This window comes from Glycine max, chromosome 14 (assembly GCF_000004515.6).
Source record: "Glycine max cultivar Williams 82 chromosome 14, Glycine_max_v4.0, whole genome shotgun sequence".
In the NCBI taxonomy this organism is placed as follows: domain Eukaryota; kingdom Viridiplantae; phylum Streptophyta; class Magnoliopsida; order Fabales; family Fabaceae; genus Glycine; species Glycine max.
The window spans coordinates 4,754,066-4,771,887 of NC_038250.2; the positions used below are offsets into that span (position 1 = coordinate 4,754,066).

The window sequence follows — 17,822 nt, forward strand, 5'->3', positions numbered from 1 at the left end:
TATAAAACTAAAAATTTTAATAGATAAACGGCACATAAATTTACTATTAAATGTAAATCTTGGTATTTCAATCAGTGATTTACAGTATCATGTGCGAGAGAATTAAACTGCTGAAGTTTTCTTATACACCTGTAATGGTTTCAGGTACTGCTGCTAAAGTTGTCTTGTTACATTAAAAAGGGATATTTCCCCTAATACAGAATATTTCCCCCAATACACAGTATGTTGACTTCATGTTTATGGCCTATAATTATTTGCCATATTATATTATATCTTACATTTAGTCCCCTAATTTGTTTCTAAATATTCATTTGAAATTTTGGCTGTTTCATATTCATTTCTAATGCAGAACTGAAAAACACTTGAATACCAACATAACAGGATACTTTCGCCATTGATTTATTATGATATACGTGAAAGGATTTGTAGGAATTGATTAAGATCATATACACAGGTGGATTTAGCTCAACTGATTTATTAGGGTGATAGGGGGTTCGATCTTTCACATCCTCATTTCCAATCCCTTCCCAAGGTCTACTAATAAGACATTCCTTCCTATAACCCCCTAAAATTAATAAAATATAAACGGCTAAACTAGTGGATATAATAACTTCATTGCTTAATAATACATTAGACATTATACTGATTAAACTCATCTATAATCTCTTTGCTCTTCTTTGTGTGGTGCTCTCTCATGGCGATTTACTTAGTCTGGACTCCTCTCTACGCTTCACTATGATAGGATACCTCTTCTGAGTCCTAGTGGTTGGGAAAAACACCAACTTATCTTCTTCTGCTGGAAACCAACTGGCACAAGGTTGAAAGACAACATTAGTGATAGAACTTAGAAGTGCACCTCAATGGATTTGACTTGTCTTAAGGGAGATGTATAAGGTTTAAAAAAAATAAAGTAAAACATATCCATAATGAGTCTATATCATAATTTAACATAAATTAGAAAGTATAATGTGATTTAAACATGAGAAACTTCTCTTTATTATCTTGGTTTACAAACTTAAAAAAGGACATATTTAGCATTATAAAAATATTATCATGTATGACAATCCGTGATTGAGCCACATTGTAAAAAATGAGTTAAGTATACTAATACTTTAATATTGTGTTGTACCTATAACGGGTGACAATGCGGTGAAGGAAGACAGAGAGCACCACTCTGGCTAGCTCATACCCAGGGCATAGACGTGGACCTCCTCCAAAAGGGGTATATACATTCGAAGGGCTACTTGCTTCTGAGTTACTCTGCAATTTTAGTCCTAAGTAAGCAACTAATACATAGAAATTTAAGGGAAATTGAACATAGAGCAATGAAATCATTGAGCCTTTTTAGATAAACTTTTTCATAAGCATTTCTAGAAGAATGAAATGAGAAGAAAAAACAAAATTTACTTATACATAAGTTAAAATTAGTCTATCTGTAAGCAAATTTGTAAAAACTCTATCATATTAACTTCTCTAAAAGTTTGTTTTTTATTTATGCGTAGGTTATTTTTAGCTTATGCATAATTTTATTTAATTTTTTGTTTTTATTTTCTTCTCCTGTAAGTATTTATGAAATGAAGAGAGAGAGAGAGAGAGAGTTACCTGCCATCGCCATGGATTGAAGGTGCGGGCATCTTTGTAATGGTCAGGGTTTAGATGTACCGCACGAAATGAAGCAACGACCCTCCATCCCTTTGGGATAGTGTAACCTATTACATGGGAGGAATTAAAACTTAGTTCATTGGTTGCATATTAAAATTAAATTATGGTCTAATTTGTTTAAAGATATAATTGGTAATAGTTGATATGATTACCTTTTATGTTGATGTCTGTCATTGCTCTCCTGAATATCGCACCTATTATGTTTGCCACCCTCAAAGTCTCATTCACAACCTATATCGTGCACATTCCAGTTAAAAAGGAAGGAAGGAAGGAAAAAGTGGACAAGATTAAATAATAATGATAAACTTAATAGAAACTGTTTGTGACTTTGTTACTGAATCAGAATTTAAAGATATTCTTACACATTGAGTAAATGCCATTGACTTATAATCTGTCCACTCCAGTGGTGCCTCTGGGCAACTCTTCTTGGCTCTGATTTGATCATGCTCTTCCTGCCAAAACAACACAAAGAAGTCTCTGATCAAACTCTCTAGCTTGGATTATGAAATGTACTCCTACAATCCTACTTCATAATAATTGACAATACAATACAATAATCAATTAATTAAATTACTGTTAATCACACAAAGATAATAATCAAATCATCTTGCTAACCAGTACACTAAGCACATTAATTAAGAAACTAAAAATAATATTTATTGTAAAACTCATGGAAGATCATAAAAAAAGTCACGAGCGGTATAATTTTACATATCTTAAAAAACATTTTTTTAATTTCTTAATCAATAGCTAAATACAAACATTTTTCCTAATCTAAACTGAACTTTTGCACAACCGAAAAACAGGTCCAAGGAGGAAAGTGAAGGACGGGGACTAATCTATGCTGTGCTGTGCTAACAGTGGGACCTAATCACTTAATTTGGAGCATTGGATCATAAATGATCCTCGAAATCAAGCATAACCACGAGGGGACCAGGGACATAATAACTCTGCGTTGCGCTGCAACAAAATAGAACAAGGTCTGTTAAGAATAGTCCCACATCGGATAATTCATGAACATAATAAGTGCTTATATAGCTGGGTAGACCACCCCCTTATGAATTGATTTTTAAGGTAATCTTTCGGATGCCTTTGCTGCACTATAGTACATGTCAAATGACGCATAAGCCCCTCAAGTGTCGGTCAAAGTATGATCAGATTAATTATTTGTCTCTTCTCTTTTTCTATTTAAATGATTGGTTGTTTTTGTCTGAATTTTTTTCATGATTAATTCGAAGCAAAACTTCGAAGCGTGCAGTGCAGTTCAGGTCTAATAATTTTGTACGTTGGTTCCATGAATTTGACTAGGGTACAGTCCCTTTCAACTTTGACCATGTCGCCATGTAACTCAGTTTGTATAATAAGGTGGTTTCAAAAATCAAAATTACTTTGATCGATTAATGTTATGTCACCATATCAATAAAAATCTGCCGACAATTTAAAGACAATCCTCCTTATTCAATACTATTAACTTTGAGTATGGTGAAAGTTTATGAATCAAATTTTCAATGTAATTACATTTGAGATTTTAAATTTGGACTTCAAAAATATTACTACTATTTATGCTTTAGGTATATATTTGTTTTCATTCTTCTAAACCAAGGAACATACTTAATGTCTATATTTAGTTTTTTCCATTAAAATGTTTTAAAATTATTATTATTATTTTAAAAAATTAAATTTTAAATTTAAAAAAATATATATCTATATATATATATATAAATATAAAATTAATATGATTAATTTAAAATGTCGCTTCTTTGGTGAAATTATCCACACTAGTATACAACTACCCACCACATCGTTCTCATTGATGATTGTTCTGTCCAAGCCAATGCATGAGTAGCAAGTTTTCAACCGCATTAACCCCGTTGGAAAGTTTACGGGGACAGGTTTTAACCTCAAGTTTCAATTTCAATTGAAAACTACAAGACGTGCGGAAAACAACAAAACCAGCCATCAAATCTTTTGCTTTCTTTGTCTTGCCTCTCTCACCGTTAAAAAGAAACCTGAGTCTAAAAGTTTTTTTAATGCAGTAAATAGTAATTTAAATTAGCTATTTATATATTAAGAGACTAACTTATTTGAGTTATTTCGTTGTCACTTTTAACTATGCATTCATAAATAATAAAAAAATGTGACGGCAGGCAAAATATAGGTCAATCTAGAGTGGGGGAAGTGGTGAGTATAGAGATAACGAAAATGAGATTTCAAAGGAGACCACACCACATGAACGGTGGTCATGGACACGGACATGCACACGCTGGTGGGGTAATTCTAAGCAAGGAGCTACATCTATATGGTCCACTACTCTAGCTATACATATTTATATTCATTCGCCCTTAACAAATTAATATCAAAGTTTAAAATAAAAGTTTATCAGAAAGATATGTAAGTAATACTTCCTACCTTCACACAGGAACAAGAAGATTTAATTAATTGAAAATATTGATAGATTCTTAGTGAATGTAAACGAAAGAAAATCAAAAAATCATTGTTCAAATTTTATCCTTATCTAACTTGTGTAAGATTTAATTACTTGATGAATTAAAAAAAGTGATTAACTTAATTGATAACAACAAATTTATCTCAAATTTATTTTAAATTATCATTCTCATTAAGATTTCTCTTTTTTTTATGATTTATCAATACTTTCTCTCTCTTCTTTTAAGAGAGATATTTATAATTTAAAAATAATTAATATAAAAATATTATAAATTAAGTCTTATAAAAAAAAAACAAATATAATCTCATCAAATTTATGCCTTATAAATAAGTTTGGAGGGAGTATATATATACATGTGGTTAATTATAATTGATGTTTATGTTTGACGTACCTTGAGTTGTGCCAATGCTAGAGGAGTCTCGGTGAGGAACTTGACGGCAAGAGTCATTATTGTAGAGGTGGTTTCATAGCCGGCGACGAGCAAAGCCAACATAAAATCGACTATTTCCTCGTCGGAAAAGTGGTAGCCGGAGGCCAACAATGCCCCCAGCATGTCATTCTTTTTCTCCCCCATTACGCTTTCTTTTCTTCTCTCCCTCACTACCAATGTTAATGCCTCTGCCACCTTCGTCCTAGCCTACATATATAATTATATAAACATTTCATAACATGTATTTTTATTTTATTTTTACCAAAAAAGTATAGGAAAATTGAATTTTGGAGACTCACGAGGATGAAGGCAAGTCTCAAAGTTCATAAGTACTTACAGAAATATTTCAACGTTATCTATTTATTTGTTATTATATGACTTTATTAAAAAAAATCATATATAATAACAAATGAGTGGAGAAAAACAAATTAAAAGAGAAATTAAAGAGCATGCACCTTAATGGCTCTACGGTAGGTACTTGAGAAGAGAGGCAAAGGGACTGAGAAAAATCCTTCAATCACAAGCACGTACTCTTTCCTTAGAGTCTCAGTCCATTCACCTGGATCAAAGCTCATCAGCTGCTTCACTGTCAACTCAAACGTTATCTGCAAGCAACCCACCAAAGCAAAAATTTAGTAAAATCAAACATTCTTAATATTACCATCATCATGATAATTTTAAATTTAGAGGAAGAAAAGAAGCAGACAGGATTAAAGCATATTACAAAAGGAAAATTTTCTTTTGTATCATTTTTAAGGAAAAAGTGTGAGAATGTTATTTAAAATATGAAGTTAATAAGACATATATGAGCTAATCATGTTATAATATTTTAAATAATAAAAATGATAATATATTTTTAATCAACGATATATGTGTGCCCATACACAAAACCATAACATATACAAATAATGTCACATGAAGAACAAAATCATACATGTGCATGCGAAGCTATAGTTAATATAGGGAATGATTATTATTCTTTTGCCGCCATAAACCCATTGTAGTTAACGTGGGGCCTCGTACGCATGGAATTGGACACATTATACTTAAACCATGGAATCTGAGTCACCAACTCCAGTTACATTTCCATCACGCAAATCACACTCACATGCTAAACATCATCCATAAACTATTAACTAATCGAACTTTTCAGCACCAATCAACCTAAAAATAATCGAATAAAATACGAAGTTAGAACCAAAAGGGAGAAAAATACAGACACAACACCCCTGATGAACTTTGAACTAAATAAACAAAACAAACAAAATCCAGATAAATATTATGAGGCGCAAACAACTGGTCCACCACCACATCACCTCCACAATATGATTCACGTTCATTATCATGATGGCAAGTGAGTTCAACTCGAGCGATCCACGGCATATTTGACTCAGTTATTCGATTTTTTGGGAAAGTTAACTCAAATTTATTCCCAATAGCATTAAACTATTTTCATATAAGTTATTTTCACAAAATATCACAAGGAAAGTACAAGTAGTATTGTACATATAACTGTGTTACATGCATTAAAACACTTTCTCTGAGTATTTTGTACGGGTTAAGAATATTATTAACTAAGTTGGAATAAACTCATATTTGATACTAGCATCAATTGATTCATTGATTCATGCACTTATAATAAAGAGATTATTGAAATAAAGATATAAGATGAATTGAATGGTTAAGAGAGAAGTAAAAGAAGAAAAGAGTGCAGATTCGATCTCTTCTAATAACAAAACTAACTGATATTCGATAAAAAAGAAAGATTATTGAAATAGAATGAAAATGAATTTAACGAGCTAACCTTCTTGGCTTCTTCCATCAGAAGAATCCGGTCGGACCAGGAATCCAGATTGAGCCGGATGAGGCGGTCTATGTCGACCAATAAATGGTCTTTGATGATGGAGGAGTTGGCGAAGCTCATGGTGAGGGAGTGCATTCTCTTGTGGAGAGAGCCCTTCATGAGGAGCAGAGAGTGTTTCCCGAGGAGGTTCGATATCGAACCGGGATAGCTACATTCGAACAATTTCCCTTCGTTCAACAAAATGAACCGGTTCGTTTCCGGGTCGGCCGAGAAAACGGTGGGTTCGCCGAACACGTGGGTGGTGAAGATTGGACCGTAGCGTTTCACGCGCTGGTCCATGAAGGGTTCCGGGTTGTCACTTTTATAAGCTGATATGAGCTGTAAGGTTTCACCAACAAAGGGGAGTCCGAGCGTCCCCGGCGGTAGGCGGAGGCGCCGGCAGCGGGACCGGCGGTGGAGGAAGAGATGGACGGCGGAGATGAAAAGAAGGAGGAGTGGTATGATGATGAAAGATGCCATGGAGGAAGTAAATCAAGTAAAAAGAGTGGTTGGTACTGTGTGTATATACGAATGTTATGTTGTATGGTGTGTATTATATAGAGGAAGTGGGGAGAAGGAGATTAGGGTAGAGAGAGAGAGAGAGAGATGGATTGGAAAATCGAGGAGGGAACATTAATGGAGGGGGAAGAGGGAGCACACGGGGGGTATCTATGACTATCTGGTGAGAGAATCTGAAAGGAGAGAAAGAGAATACTCACTTGGGAAGGAAATAAATGCCGGATATTTTGGTATCTGACCACTTTTGTTCTTTGCTCTACTAATCTTTCTGTCAGGATAAGACTTTGCTTTTCCTGGGCTGGGCTGGGGCACCTTTGGAACTTTTCTTTCTTTCTTTCTTTCAAAATTAGTAAAATGGTTTAAACATGTTTTTGTTAATAACTCAATTACGATTAGCATAAGTGAAGTGAAGTGGTAATAATTTATTTCTCTAAATTAAATAGTTAAGGGTTCAATCTTGGTTAGTTACCGGATGTATAACGAATTATATTGAAACAAAATACTTACTTTATATGTACTAATCATCTTAACCTCAATAAAGATTAATCATTGTTTAGGATAGAAACAATATCATACTAATATCATAATAAAAAATATTTTTTTTTTGTTAATATACTTTTGTAATGATATGCAAGACATCATTGATGGAAAAATAAGATATATATTTTGTAAATTTAACATTGGACAAATCTAATAACAATAGATGGTAAGTTTTAGGTGGAATAAAAGATGAATCTGAAAATACACCAAATGAGGAAAAAACCCTTTGGACAATGCATGGTGGATACATCTTTTCAAAGTAACACTTCTACTAAATTAAGAAAAGTTATTTAAGAGTATTTTTAGTGGTAGATCACAACTTGAGATCTTAGATCACTTTTTGGTGGGTCTTGCAGCGTCACGCAGAAATGAAGATCGGTTAACATTCATCTTATTTTCTTTTTTTTTCTTTATTAGTAGATCTCCTTTTAGGATCTTAGACGATTTTTTTAGGTCTCACTTTTAAATATTTTATTTAATTAATTGTTAAATTAAATATAAATAATTAAGTAATTAATTTTAATGAAACATTGAAGAAAAAAATTAATAAATATTAAGAAATAGAAAAATTAATATAAATTTAATTTTTATTTATGACTAAATGTTAAAGAAATGAAAAATACATAAATTAGATAATAAAAAAATTTAAAAACATTAATGTTTAAGAAAAATTAAATTTTATTATTGTTTTGACTGTAACGTTTCCAAATATGTTCCCGATTGTTGCAGCCGTTCAAGTTTTCTTCTCAAGATTTTCGACCATTATTATGTACACTATAATAGTCATCCACACGCTCCATTTTCTTTTTTTTTTCTCCTCATTTTTTCCTCCTCCCTTTCTACCTAGCGTGACCTTCCCCCTCCCCCTCGTACAACCTTCCTCCGATAAAGGTATTTTTTTTTTCATTCGTCTTTTTTTTCTCCTTCTATCATTTTTCATTTTCTTCTTCCATTGATGTTTTTTTGTTGTTCCCGCGATTGGTTGTTGCTTTTGTTGCAAATGTTTACAATTTTTAATTTTTTTTTAACATTGTGTAGAGATTTTCAAGATTCTTTTACAAGAGCTCATTCTCCACCATGTAGAGCTCAGCGCCATCTTTATTGCAAGACCAAGTCTTAAGTACAATATCCTTACTCAACATGTTACATTAAAGATGCTCTAAGAGCAATTGCTATGAAGGTAAAACAATATTGAAAATTCTAATTAAACATTTACCAAGCCAACTAGGGGCGCGTCTAGCATGAGAAAGGGCTCCATGTCTCTCACCGTGCGAAGATAAGGTGGTGCGTCCGATATAGGGGGTTTTTGAGATATGCGAGGGAGGACCAAGGGCATGCACACACTGGATTAAATTTAAAAAAAAAAAAAAAAACAAGCGACACTGTTCTTTCTCCCTCTTGATCTCCGTCGCACAGTACCTTAAAGTGCCCACCATCTCCGCCATCACGTCCCTCTTGCGCTCTTCGTCGTCCGATCGCCGGTGAGGTGGTGCATGATCTGCACCTTGTGACGGACGTCATTGAGAAAGACGGAACCGATGGACGTTGTGGAGGAAGACGAAACCGCTCCTTTTATTTTATTTTTAAAATTTAATCCAATATAAACATCCACACAATAGTTCTACACGCATCTTAAAAAAAAAGACACATATCCTACTACTACAGAATCTTTGGCACCGTGGGAGACATGTTGGGTTCCCCAACGCTAGCTTGCGTCTGCCAAGTAGCTCAACCTTTCCCACGTCTACTAAGTGTTTGATTCATCCCAAAAAACAGCCATCATATGCACATCAAGCACTATTGATCATCATGTAGCCTTCGGTATCAATGAATTACTCTTTATGAGCATAGAACCCATGTATCAATTGACGTTTGTCACATCCTGTAATAAACCCCTTTAATTAAGAGACATCACAAACTCACCAAGAAAATTCATCAAACCTTCATTACTTCCTCTTTCTTTAAATAATTAATGTCTATAGTTTTTTTTTTTTACCTAATTTCAATAAATATATTATGAGGACATTTAAGATAACTATTTATCATAAGACTATTAAATATCTGATTATAAAGAACATCCGTTAATTTAATTTTTGTTAGGCTAAAACTACAATATTTTTGGAAAGGAGGAAATATCTCACGTATAAATACCCATATCACAATTACATCCAAATACACGTTGTACAAACAGGTATAAGTTGAGTGTTAGAATCTCTGCATATTGCCCCCAAGTGGTTTCAGTATATGATGAAACGACCTTATATTATCTCACAAGGGAGTATCGTGGAGAAACTTTCAGTTGTGAAGGACCATATGATCGGACACCACGCCAACATGTTCAAAGTAAAAATCATAAATATTTATTAACTACTTTTTAAAAAAGTATGATAGTTTTTTGTCTGAGTTCTATAAAATGAAAGTAATTTTATTCTATCAATTTAACAAAAATGACGAGTTTTGGTTTTTACTAAGGATTAACAACACATAGCTTTTTTTAATTTCGGGGATTAAAAAATAAGTCTCATTTTTATAATAGTCAAATTTTCAAAAACATCATATTTTGTTAAGTAAAATCCATCATTAAGTATTATCTCAAATTCAAGAAGAAGAAAAAAAAAGACCTTCATAACTTGAACTTAAACAAACGTATGTTGTCAAAAACCTGTAAATTCCTCATAGAAGGCGAGGGAAAAAAATGTTATACTTAATTAAATTAAATTTGTTCGAAAAACAAAAGGAAGGGGACGAAATTTGCAAAACACGGAATGGATTAGTGTGCATTCAACCTTGGAGATTTGTGGAATATTTTAATTTGTTTTTTAAAACCATATATGAACCCAAGTTGCCATTTAAAAGAGAATGACATATAATATATTAATTAGACAAAGATTGTGCAATATTTTCTACTTAAAAGCAACATTTTAATAACCCAATACTTTGTAAGTTCTATCACATTAGATCTATGATCCATATATTATAGGAGTCAAAATTTAAGGGCATTTTCTTGGAGACTATGATGCAAGCTGCAGAGTGCAAGCGACACATGTGCTACCAAACTTGAGAGTTGAGAGAGAGAGAGAGAGAGACTATTCTTGAGGAGCATATGGAAGCCCTCAAGACGCGTGTAGCACTCTTTTGTTTATGGTGCTATAAACCACTAGCATACTACCGAAAGAGAGTGACAGAGGGAAAAGGATGCAGCCACGTATTGACTTTACTACTCTTACTTTTCTTTCTCCATTCTTTCAAGTGATGTGCATGTGTATTGTTTTGCTCCCACACTATTAAAAAAATAAAAATGGCAAAAATTTAAGTAGAAGTTCTGACATATAAACAGTGGAGTATGTGGCCTATATATATATATATAAAAGTATAAATGATATTTTTAGTTCATATAAAGTTGGCTATTGTTAATTTTTAAAAAATTCACCTTTCTTCCCTCAATCTAACACTTAAATTACAGGAAAAAAAAATATTATTCAACATCTATTTATTGGTTATTTCCTGTTTGATCAGTTCTTAAATTTCGGGGTTCACGAGCGTGTTTAAATTATTTTGTAAGATATTGATAAAAAAATATTTTGTAAGATTTTATAATTTTTTAATAAGTATTTTTTTTTTTCATTTTCCATCTGATGTATTCATTATATATATATATATATATATATATATATATATATATATATATATATATATATATTGTGTTTTATTATTTATCCATCTATCTATTTGAAACATTTTTATTTCTAACTTAGTCATAAGTTTGACACCAAGAGTTCTAATATATTTTACCGAATTAATATATATATATATATATATATATATATATATATATATATATATATATATATATATATACCAGTAAAAAACTGGTATAATGTCTAATCTAATTTAATCTTTTGTTGACACTTTTTCATCCAATATTTTTCAAAAAATATAAGTTAGAAAGTCCGGATAAGGTTGTTGACCATCTGAATTGATCCTTGATTTTTATTTAATACCGGAGAAAATAATTGATACTTGATTTGATCACACTAATTAATTGACTCCTTATATAATATTGATTGGTTCTGGCCGAGACTTTAGTGTGACTGTAATGGGGGACTAATGGGAGGTGGGGTATTTACAAAAAAAATTGTCACTCAGATTAATTCATTAGAATAATATGTGATAAATGAGAGAGTGAAATTACAGTAAGAATAATTTAATAGTTAAAAAAGAATTATTCTTCATTTTAACATTATATTTTTTTTATTTAATGATTCTAATTAGTAACTTATATTTAAAATAAAGGATAAAATAAGAAATAACTTTTTAAAATCATTTTAGAATAACTTTTTTTACAGCACTCTTAAAATAATTTGATCCTCGTAATAAATACATTATACATACATCGTTGTTGATATATACTTAGTCTCACCATTTAAAATCAATTATGCAACTTTAATTTTTTAAAAGTTAAAAAATTGTTAGTCTTATAAATGAATTTGTAATAAAAATTATTATTATTATTATTATTATTATTATTATTATTATATATAGTTTGTATTAAGCTAATAAAATTCATTAGAAAAATAAATTATACCTGCGAACGGTTTTATTTACCGAGATGAGTTTCTCTGCTACCACATAGTCATGATTATCATCATGCCATTTAGAACTCGTAAATCAACTTATATAAGATTGATCTTATTTAATCAATGATTTTAAGTTCATGTTATGAAAAAGAAAATAGTTTAATATAAAAATTGAATTACATTTTAAAAAGTGTTTTTTTTAAATATTTTTTAAATTTAAACAAACCGGCCATATATCCCATTTTCAATATTTCTTTGTTAATTAGCTACTTACTATATGCATGGGGCCGAATTAGAATTAAATCAATATATCATTTTCCAATAATGAAAGATCAGTCATTGCAGTTGCAGCTAGATTTCTGCTTGTTTGTGTAGTACCAGCTAATTGCTTTGATACTTTAGGAGTGACTTGAAAATCAGAAAAGAACACGAAGGTTTTTAAAAGAGTACCCTCCCTAGCAAGCTTATATAAAGTGACCCACGTACAAGAGAGTATAATGAAGTGCAAATTGACATATTACTTCAACCACACGGTCCCCATGAAGGGACATGAAGCTCTCTACCCACTAGACAAACCACGCATATTTTGATCATCAAGACGTAGCCCCACCCACACATACATATACATATATATATCGGATTATGGAAAGCTTTTTTATATCGATAAGGTTCGGTAATAATAACAGCTACATATCATGTTTTACATGGGGTTGTGGCTTTCCTCAATTAGTTTATCAGGAGTGAACTATAATATTTCGTTCTTTTTTTTTGGAACATTTATAATTCGTTCTTTTCAAGTTGGTAATTTATGGATATTAAATATCACATGTAAAATATACTTGTATAATATAACTAATAATTGGCTCTTGTAAATACAGTAATTAGTTCCTCCAAATGGTGTTTTTACTCCCTGAAAAAAAATCGACTTCTGTTTCTGACTTCTAAAACATTGGCTCTTGTAAATACAGTAATTAGTTACTTATATGAAATAAAGTTTAACACTTATCCATTTCTAGTATAAAACAGTTTTAGTCCATCATTCAATCAAAAATTTTATTTAAATTACTTTAAAGTAATTATTTTAAAAATTAATAAATTTATCATACAATAGATTATAATTAAATATTTATGTAAAAAAGTTATACTGTCACTATATAAACATTTTTTCTCAATTAAATATATATGACACACATTTAATTATTTAATTTTATGGATTTTTTAAAATATAATTTAAATTAATGACATTATTAATTAAATTAACTTATTCAAATACATACTTTTCATTTGTTTTAATAAAGTTTTAAACATTGAGTGTGTAGATTAATTAATACAGTATTATTTTAGTTTAATTAATACAGGATTATTCAAAAATGTACTTTTCATTTGTTTTAATAAAGCTTTAATCATTGAGAGAGTATATATCTTTGTTACATATTTAAAGAAGTAATTTTATTGTCTATAATTATTTTACTTAAACTGAATAAAGAATAAAGAATAAAGCACTGATTTATCAAGAAAAGGGTGGCTAATAACAGATGTAATTTGCCACATTATGTATAGCAATTTGTGGTTCAGAGACAGATTAAAACCCACGATTTGTGGGATTTAGACATCACCCATTGTTTTATGAGTTTCAGACGATGGATTACGATGTTTTCTCACATCGATGCTGCCGGAATATAGGAATCCGGGTCACTTAGGTTGGAAATGAGGCTTTAATCACTGTGTATCAATTAATCAATAGTTTTAAAAATCTTTCTATACCATCACCTTTCTAATGCTTCTACAGTTCTACTACTTCACTTACTTTGATAGAAAGTATTACCTTTAATTTTATAAAATAAATAAATATATAATTTATCAAGATCAATAAAGATCATTAAATTAATTAATTTTAATTAATAATATTATAAATTTTTTATTTTAAAATTATTCATAACTTTAAATGATTTCAGTGCAGTAGTAATTGTTTTCTACAAAATAAATTTTCCAATTAATGACTATACTTGTTTTGTTAATAGGATGATCAATATATATATTTAAAAAAAATTAGTGTATATTATTAATCTACCTCTCAATTAATTAATAGTAAAAAAAACTAGTAATTAATACACTTTAAAATATTCATAAGTAAACAATGAATATATATATATATATATATATATATATATATATATATATATATATATATATATATTACCGTAAAATAATTTATATTATTATTTAATAACAAAATATTATATATAATATTTTTTCTTTTTAAATTAACTACTCGTTGACTCTTTGTGATTTTTTTTATAAAAAAAAATTAGAGATTTTGTTTAGTCTTTTCTACGAAATCAATTTTTGGTGCAGAAAAATTTTATTTATGTACCAAAAATTGATTTTTATAATGTCTCATGTATTAGTTTTTTTTAACAAAATAATCCTTAATTATAATATATTAGAATGTCAAATATAATTTACCCTAATTTTTTTATAAAGTGGAAGCATGGTCAAGCATGCATAAACTACTTTATATACGGAGTTTTTTTGGTAAATTTTTTTGGGTGTACAAGAGAGAAATCTTAACCAGGAAAGAAATTCTAGTAGCACGATTGCCTACGTAATTACTAATGACCATATGTAATAAATTCAAAGCCTACAGAAAATAAGACCATCCTATAGGCAAAAAGCTGCATCCTAATGGAGCCCTGAGGCATGAGGGTGAAGCAATAAATATTGCATTTGGAAGAAAAAAACTCCTACCCATGATAACGGTGAACGTCCACCCTAAATTTGGAAAGGATAGGCGTAGAGAAAGAGAGATAAAGGAAAAGATGTGTATTCACATAAAAATGGTGGTTAAGTATATTCGAACCACTTAAAGATGTGAGCAAAGAAATTTATTCAAATAAGATATTAAAAAATGTGAAAAAGAATAAAAAAGAAAACAAAATATTAAAACATTGTTTGCTTTGATCCAAATTAATATAGAATTCAAAAATGATCTTACTATTTTTATTTTATTTTTCATCAAAGCTAATGTTTTTTTTATTGATATATATACTGTGAAAGTAAGATTATAGTAGTTCACAAGTTTGTTTGTTTTTTTTAAAAAAAATAAAAATTTAATATAATACCATTAAAACTCTTTTTAAATAAAAAAGCTAATCAATTTTGCCTGAATAGAAGGAGAAAAAGATGTTTGTGAAAAGGATATTCTTTTTAATCGAACATTAAATTAAACCCCACAATTATCTGCAAATATAAATTAGTACAACATAGAAACTGCGTTTACTATTTAGGATTTTTATGAACTTGCAGACAGTTCTGCAATTCATTTTTCCCCATCTAAACAGTAATGATTGTGAAAAAAAAAGAAGGAGAAAACAAGAAACTGCCTAGTAGGACATGCACATTTCTAAAATTTATGAACTTGTTTCGCTTTGTTTGGTTACTGAGAAAACAATGTGTGAGGTTCCCAGTGTGTTTTTTTTTTACTTGCATGGGTGGCACCACCGCGCCAGCGGCGATTGTTTTACACTTTCGTCATTTCGATGCTTATGTCTCCCCTTTAAAGCAAGAAGGACCACGCAATCTTATCAAAATCTCAATTCTTATAATTTACTTACTGTATTATAGAGAAACAGTATTCTTTGATCAAATTCTTGATGCATCTATATATAATATCTTGTACTGAGAGGATAATATATATTAGTACATTTTTAGGTTGCATCCCTGCCCTTTCGTTTAATATTTTGATTAAAAAAATCGACATTATTAATTAGTATCCTTAGAATATTAATTAAGAAACTAAAACGAAAAAATATTTATTTTAAAAATTACAAGAACGCATAAAAAAATTCATGAACAATTCAATTTTTGACATCCTAATAAAAATATTTTTTTGAAATTTTTTAACCAATATCTAAAAAAAAACAAACAGAATTCAACCACTAAGTTTCATATAGCAAAGAGAACATGATATGAACACGGGTAATATTGGAGGTACACGTTACATATAATTTACAATACATGCATATAAAAATAAAGTTCAAGGCATAATTTCAATTGTATTATTTGCTTTGTAGAGTAACTACGTATACCATTTTTTTTTATCATAAACGCAAACAAATGGTCTTTTCACTAGAGTAAAGTATATATTAACTATAGCTAAGATGTAAAAGCATTAATTTAAGCTCCATTAAAAAAAATTATCGGCCTAAACTTTTTAAAAAAATGAGACTCCTTTTCAAGGTCAGGCAATTAAACTATGAGAATATTGTATCAAATGATACTTCCGTTTTCATCAATGGAAAGTTGACCCGGTGAACTAAGCTAGCTCAATTAAGTAAAAGGAAAATGAATATTGAATACTGTCCGTCTTATTATAATTTTCATGTAGTAGAAAAAAAATTATTATAAAATAATTGTTATTTTAAATTTTTAAAATAACATTAGTTATATTTTTTCACTTATATCATTTATAATATTAATGATGTACAGTAAAATTTATAATTAAATTAATAATAATATAAGATTAATTTTATAAAATTAATATTTTTTTATTTATTATTTTTTTAATTTGTGTAAAATAACCTAGATGAGTATTTATTATTTTTTATCTAACCAAACATAGGATTAAAATAAACTATGGTTTAGAAAGGAAAGTTCACCCTCTAAAAATATGAAGGAAATCATTCACTCACCGAAAGGTATTTCACCTTGAGGGCCCCCGAACTAAGTAACTACACAAAGTTACAATTCAACTATGCTTTTGCCAGCCCTAATATACGGGACTATTTTATGCAGAAATGTAATAATTTTTTTTTATTATAAAAAAATCAGTTTGTATGGTGTAAAATGATATTCAAACTTATGTTACGCCCTTCAAGAAAAATATTTAAATATCACGTGTGTTTGACAAATACTACACATGAATAAAATATGTGAAAAAAAATTCATCAAATATTAAACAGTTGCTTAAAAATTATAAAATAGTTATAAAATTAAAAATATAAACAATTGATGTTTAAGTATTGGAAAAAGAGTAATATAACACTTATTAAAATTATGATTTGCACACACATATAAAACTATTGTGTGCGATATTATACTGTTTTCTTTTTTATTTAAAACATTAAATAAATTAAAGATAATTATTTTATTAATTTTCAATTTAAAATTACTATAAAAGTTCGTTTAGAAACCAAAATAAAACGCTAAAATGTTTGATTTTATTGAGAGTAAAATATTTTTATTAAATTACATTATTCCTTCTTAAAACGTGTTATTTAATCAATATTTAATACTTTTATTTTGCATTTTAAAATTTATCAAATATAAATTTCCATCCTATTTGTTTCTACAATTTCAATCAATTTTGCTTTTGAGATAATTAATTTAAGATGCATATATATATATTCTTTGATATCTCTCCTACTAACTTTCTAATTGGATATCTAAAAATTATTTTTGTTAATTAATTTAATGTGTTTTATTTATTTTTTTCAACCAAATCTTAAAAAATGGCTTAATTATCAATTTAGTCATCAACTTATGTTAAAATTGTTTAATTTGACCCCTAAATTTTAAATATATTTAATTTTTTCTTTAAATTCTTAAAATGAATTAATTTATTTTTCAAATTATTAAAAACTTAAGGTTTAAATTAAATCATTTAAAATAATTCAAAAACCAAGCTAATTTATTGTTAAAAACTTGAGAATGAAATTGAACTTTTTAAAAATTTAAACATCAAATTAAATTATTCAAAATAATCTGAGGATGAAATCAATAATTAAGGTAAAAAAATACATCAAA

The 17,822-nt window shown here is 29.2% G+C and overlaps 1 protein-coding gene across 1 annotated transcript; it reads right to left on the minus strand.

Annotated features, from left to right (window-relative positions):
• Positions 1–375: 375 nt before the first annotated feature.
• Positions 376–7,229, minus strand: LOC100775886 (cytochrome P450 90A1). Its single transcript, XM_003545184.5, has 8 exons — positions 6,343–7,229; positions 4,994–5,143; positions 4,500–4,745; positions 2,025–2,114; positions 1,815–1,893; positions 1,603–1,709; positions 1,130–1,260; positions 376–807 (listed from the first exon to the last, which is right to left on the minus strand). The coding sequence occupies exons 1-8, from the start codon at positions 6,859–6,861 to the stop codon at positions 693–695; spliced, it is 1,437 nt and encodes a 478-aa protein (XP_003545232.1). The 5' UTR covers positions 6,862–7,229; the 3' UTR covers positions 376–692.
• Positions 7,230–17,822: the final 10,593 nt, after the last annotated feature.

What these genes read in the sequence shown, in the direction of transcription:
- LOC100775886 (XM_003545184.5), bottom strand. Translation starts at nt 6,861, where the DNA reads ATGGCATCTTTCATCATCATACCACTCCTCCTTCTTTTCATCTCCGCC. An exon ending in CCTACCGTAGAGCCATTAAG is followed by an intron (nt 4,746 to 4,993) that starts GTGCATGCTCTT and finishes TTATATATGTAG; the next exon opens with GCTAGGACGAAGGTGGCAGA. An exon ending in GACAGACATCAACATAAAAG is followed by an intron (nt 1,710 to 1,814) that starts GTAATCATATCA and finishes CCCATGTAATAG; the next exon opens with GTTACACTATCCCAAAGGGA.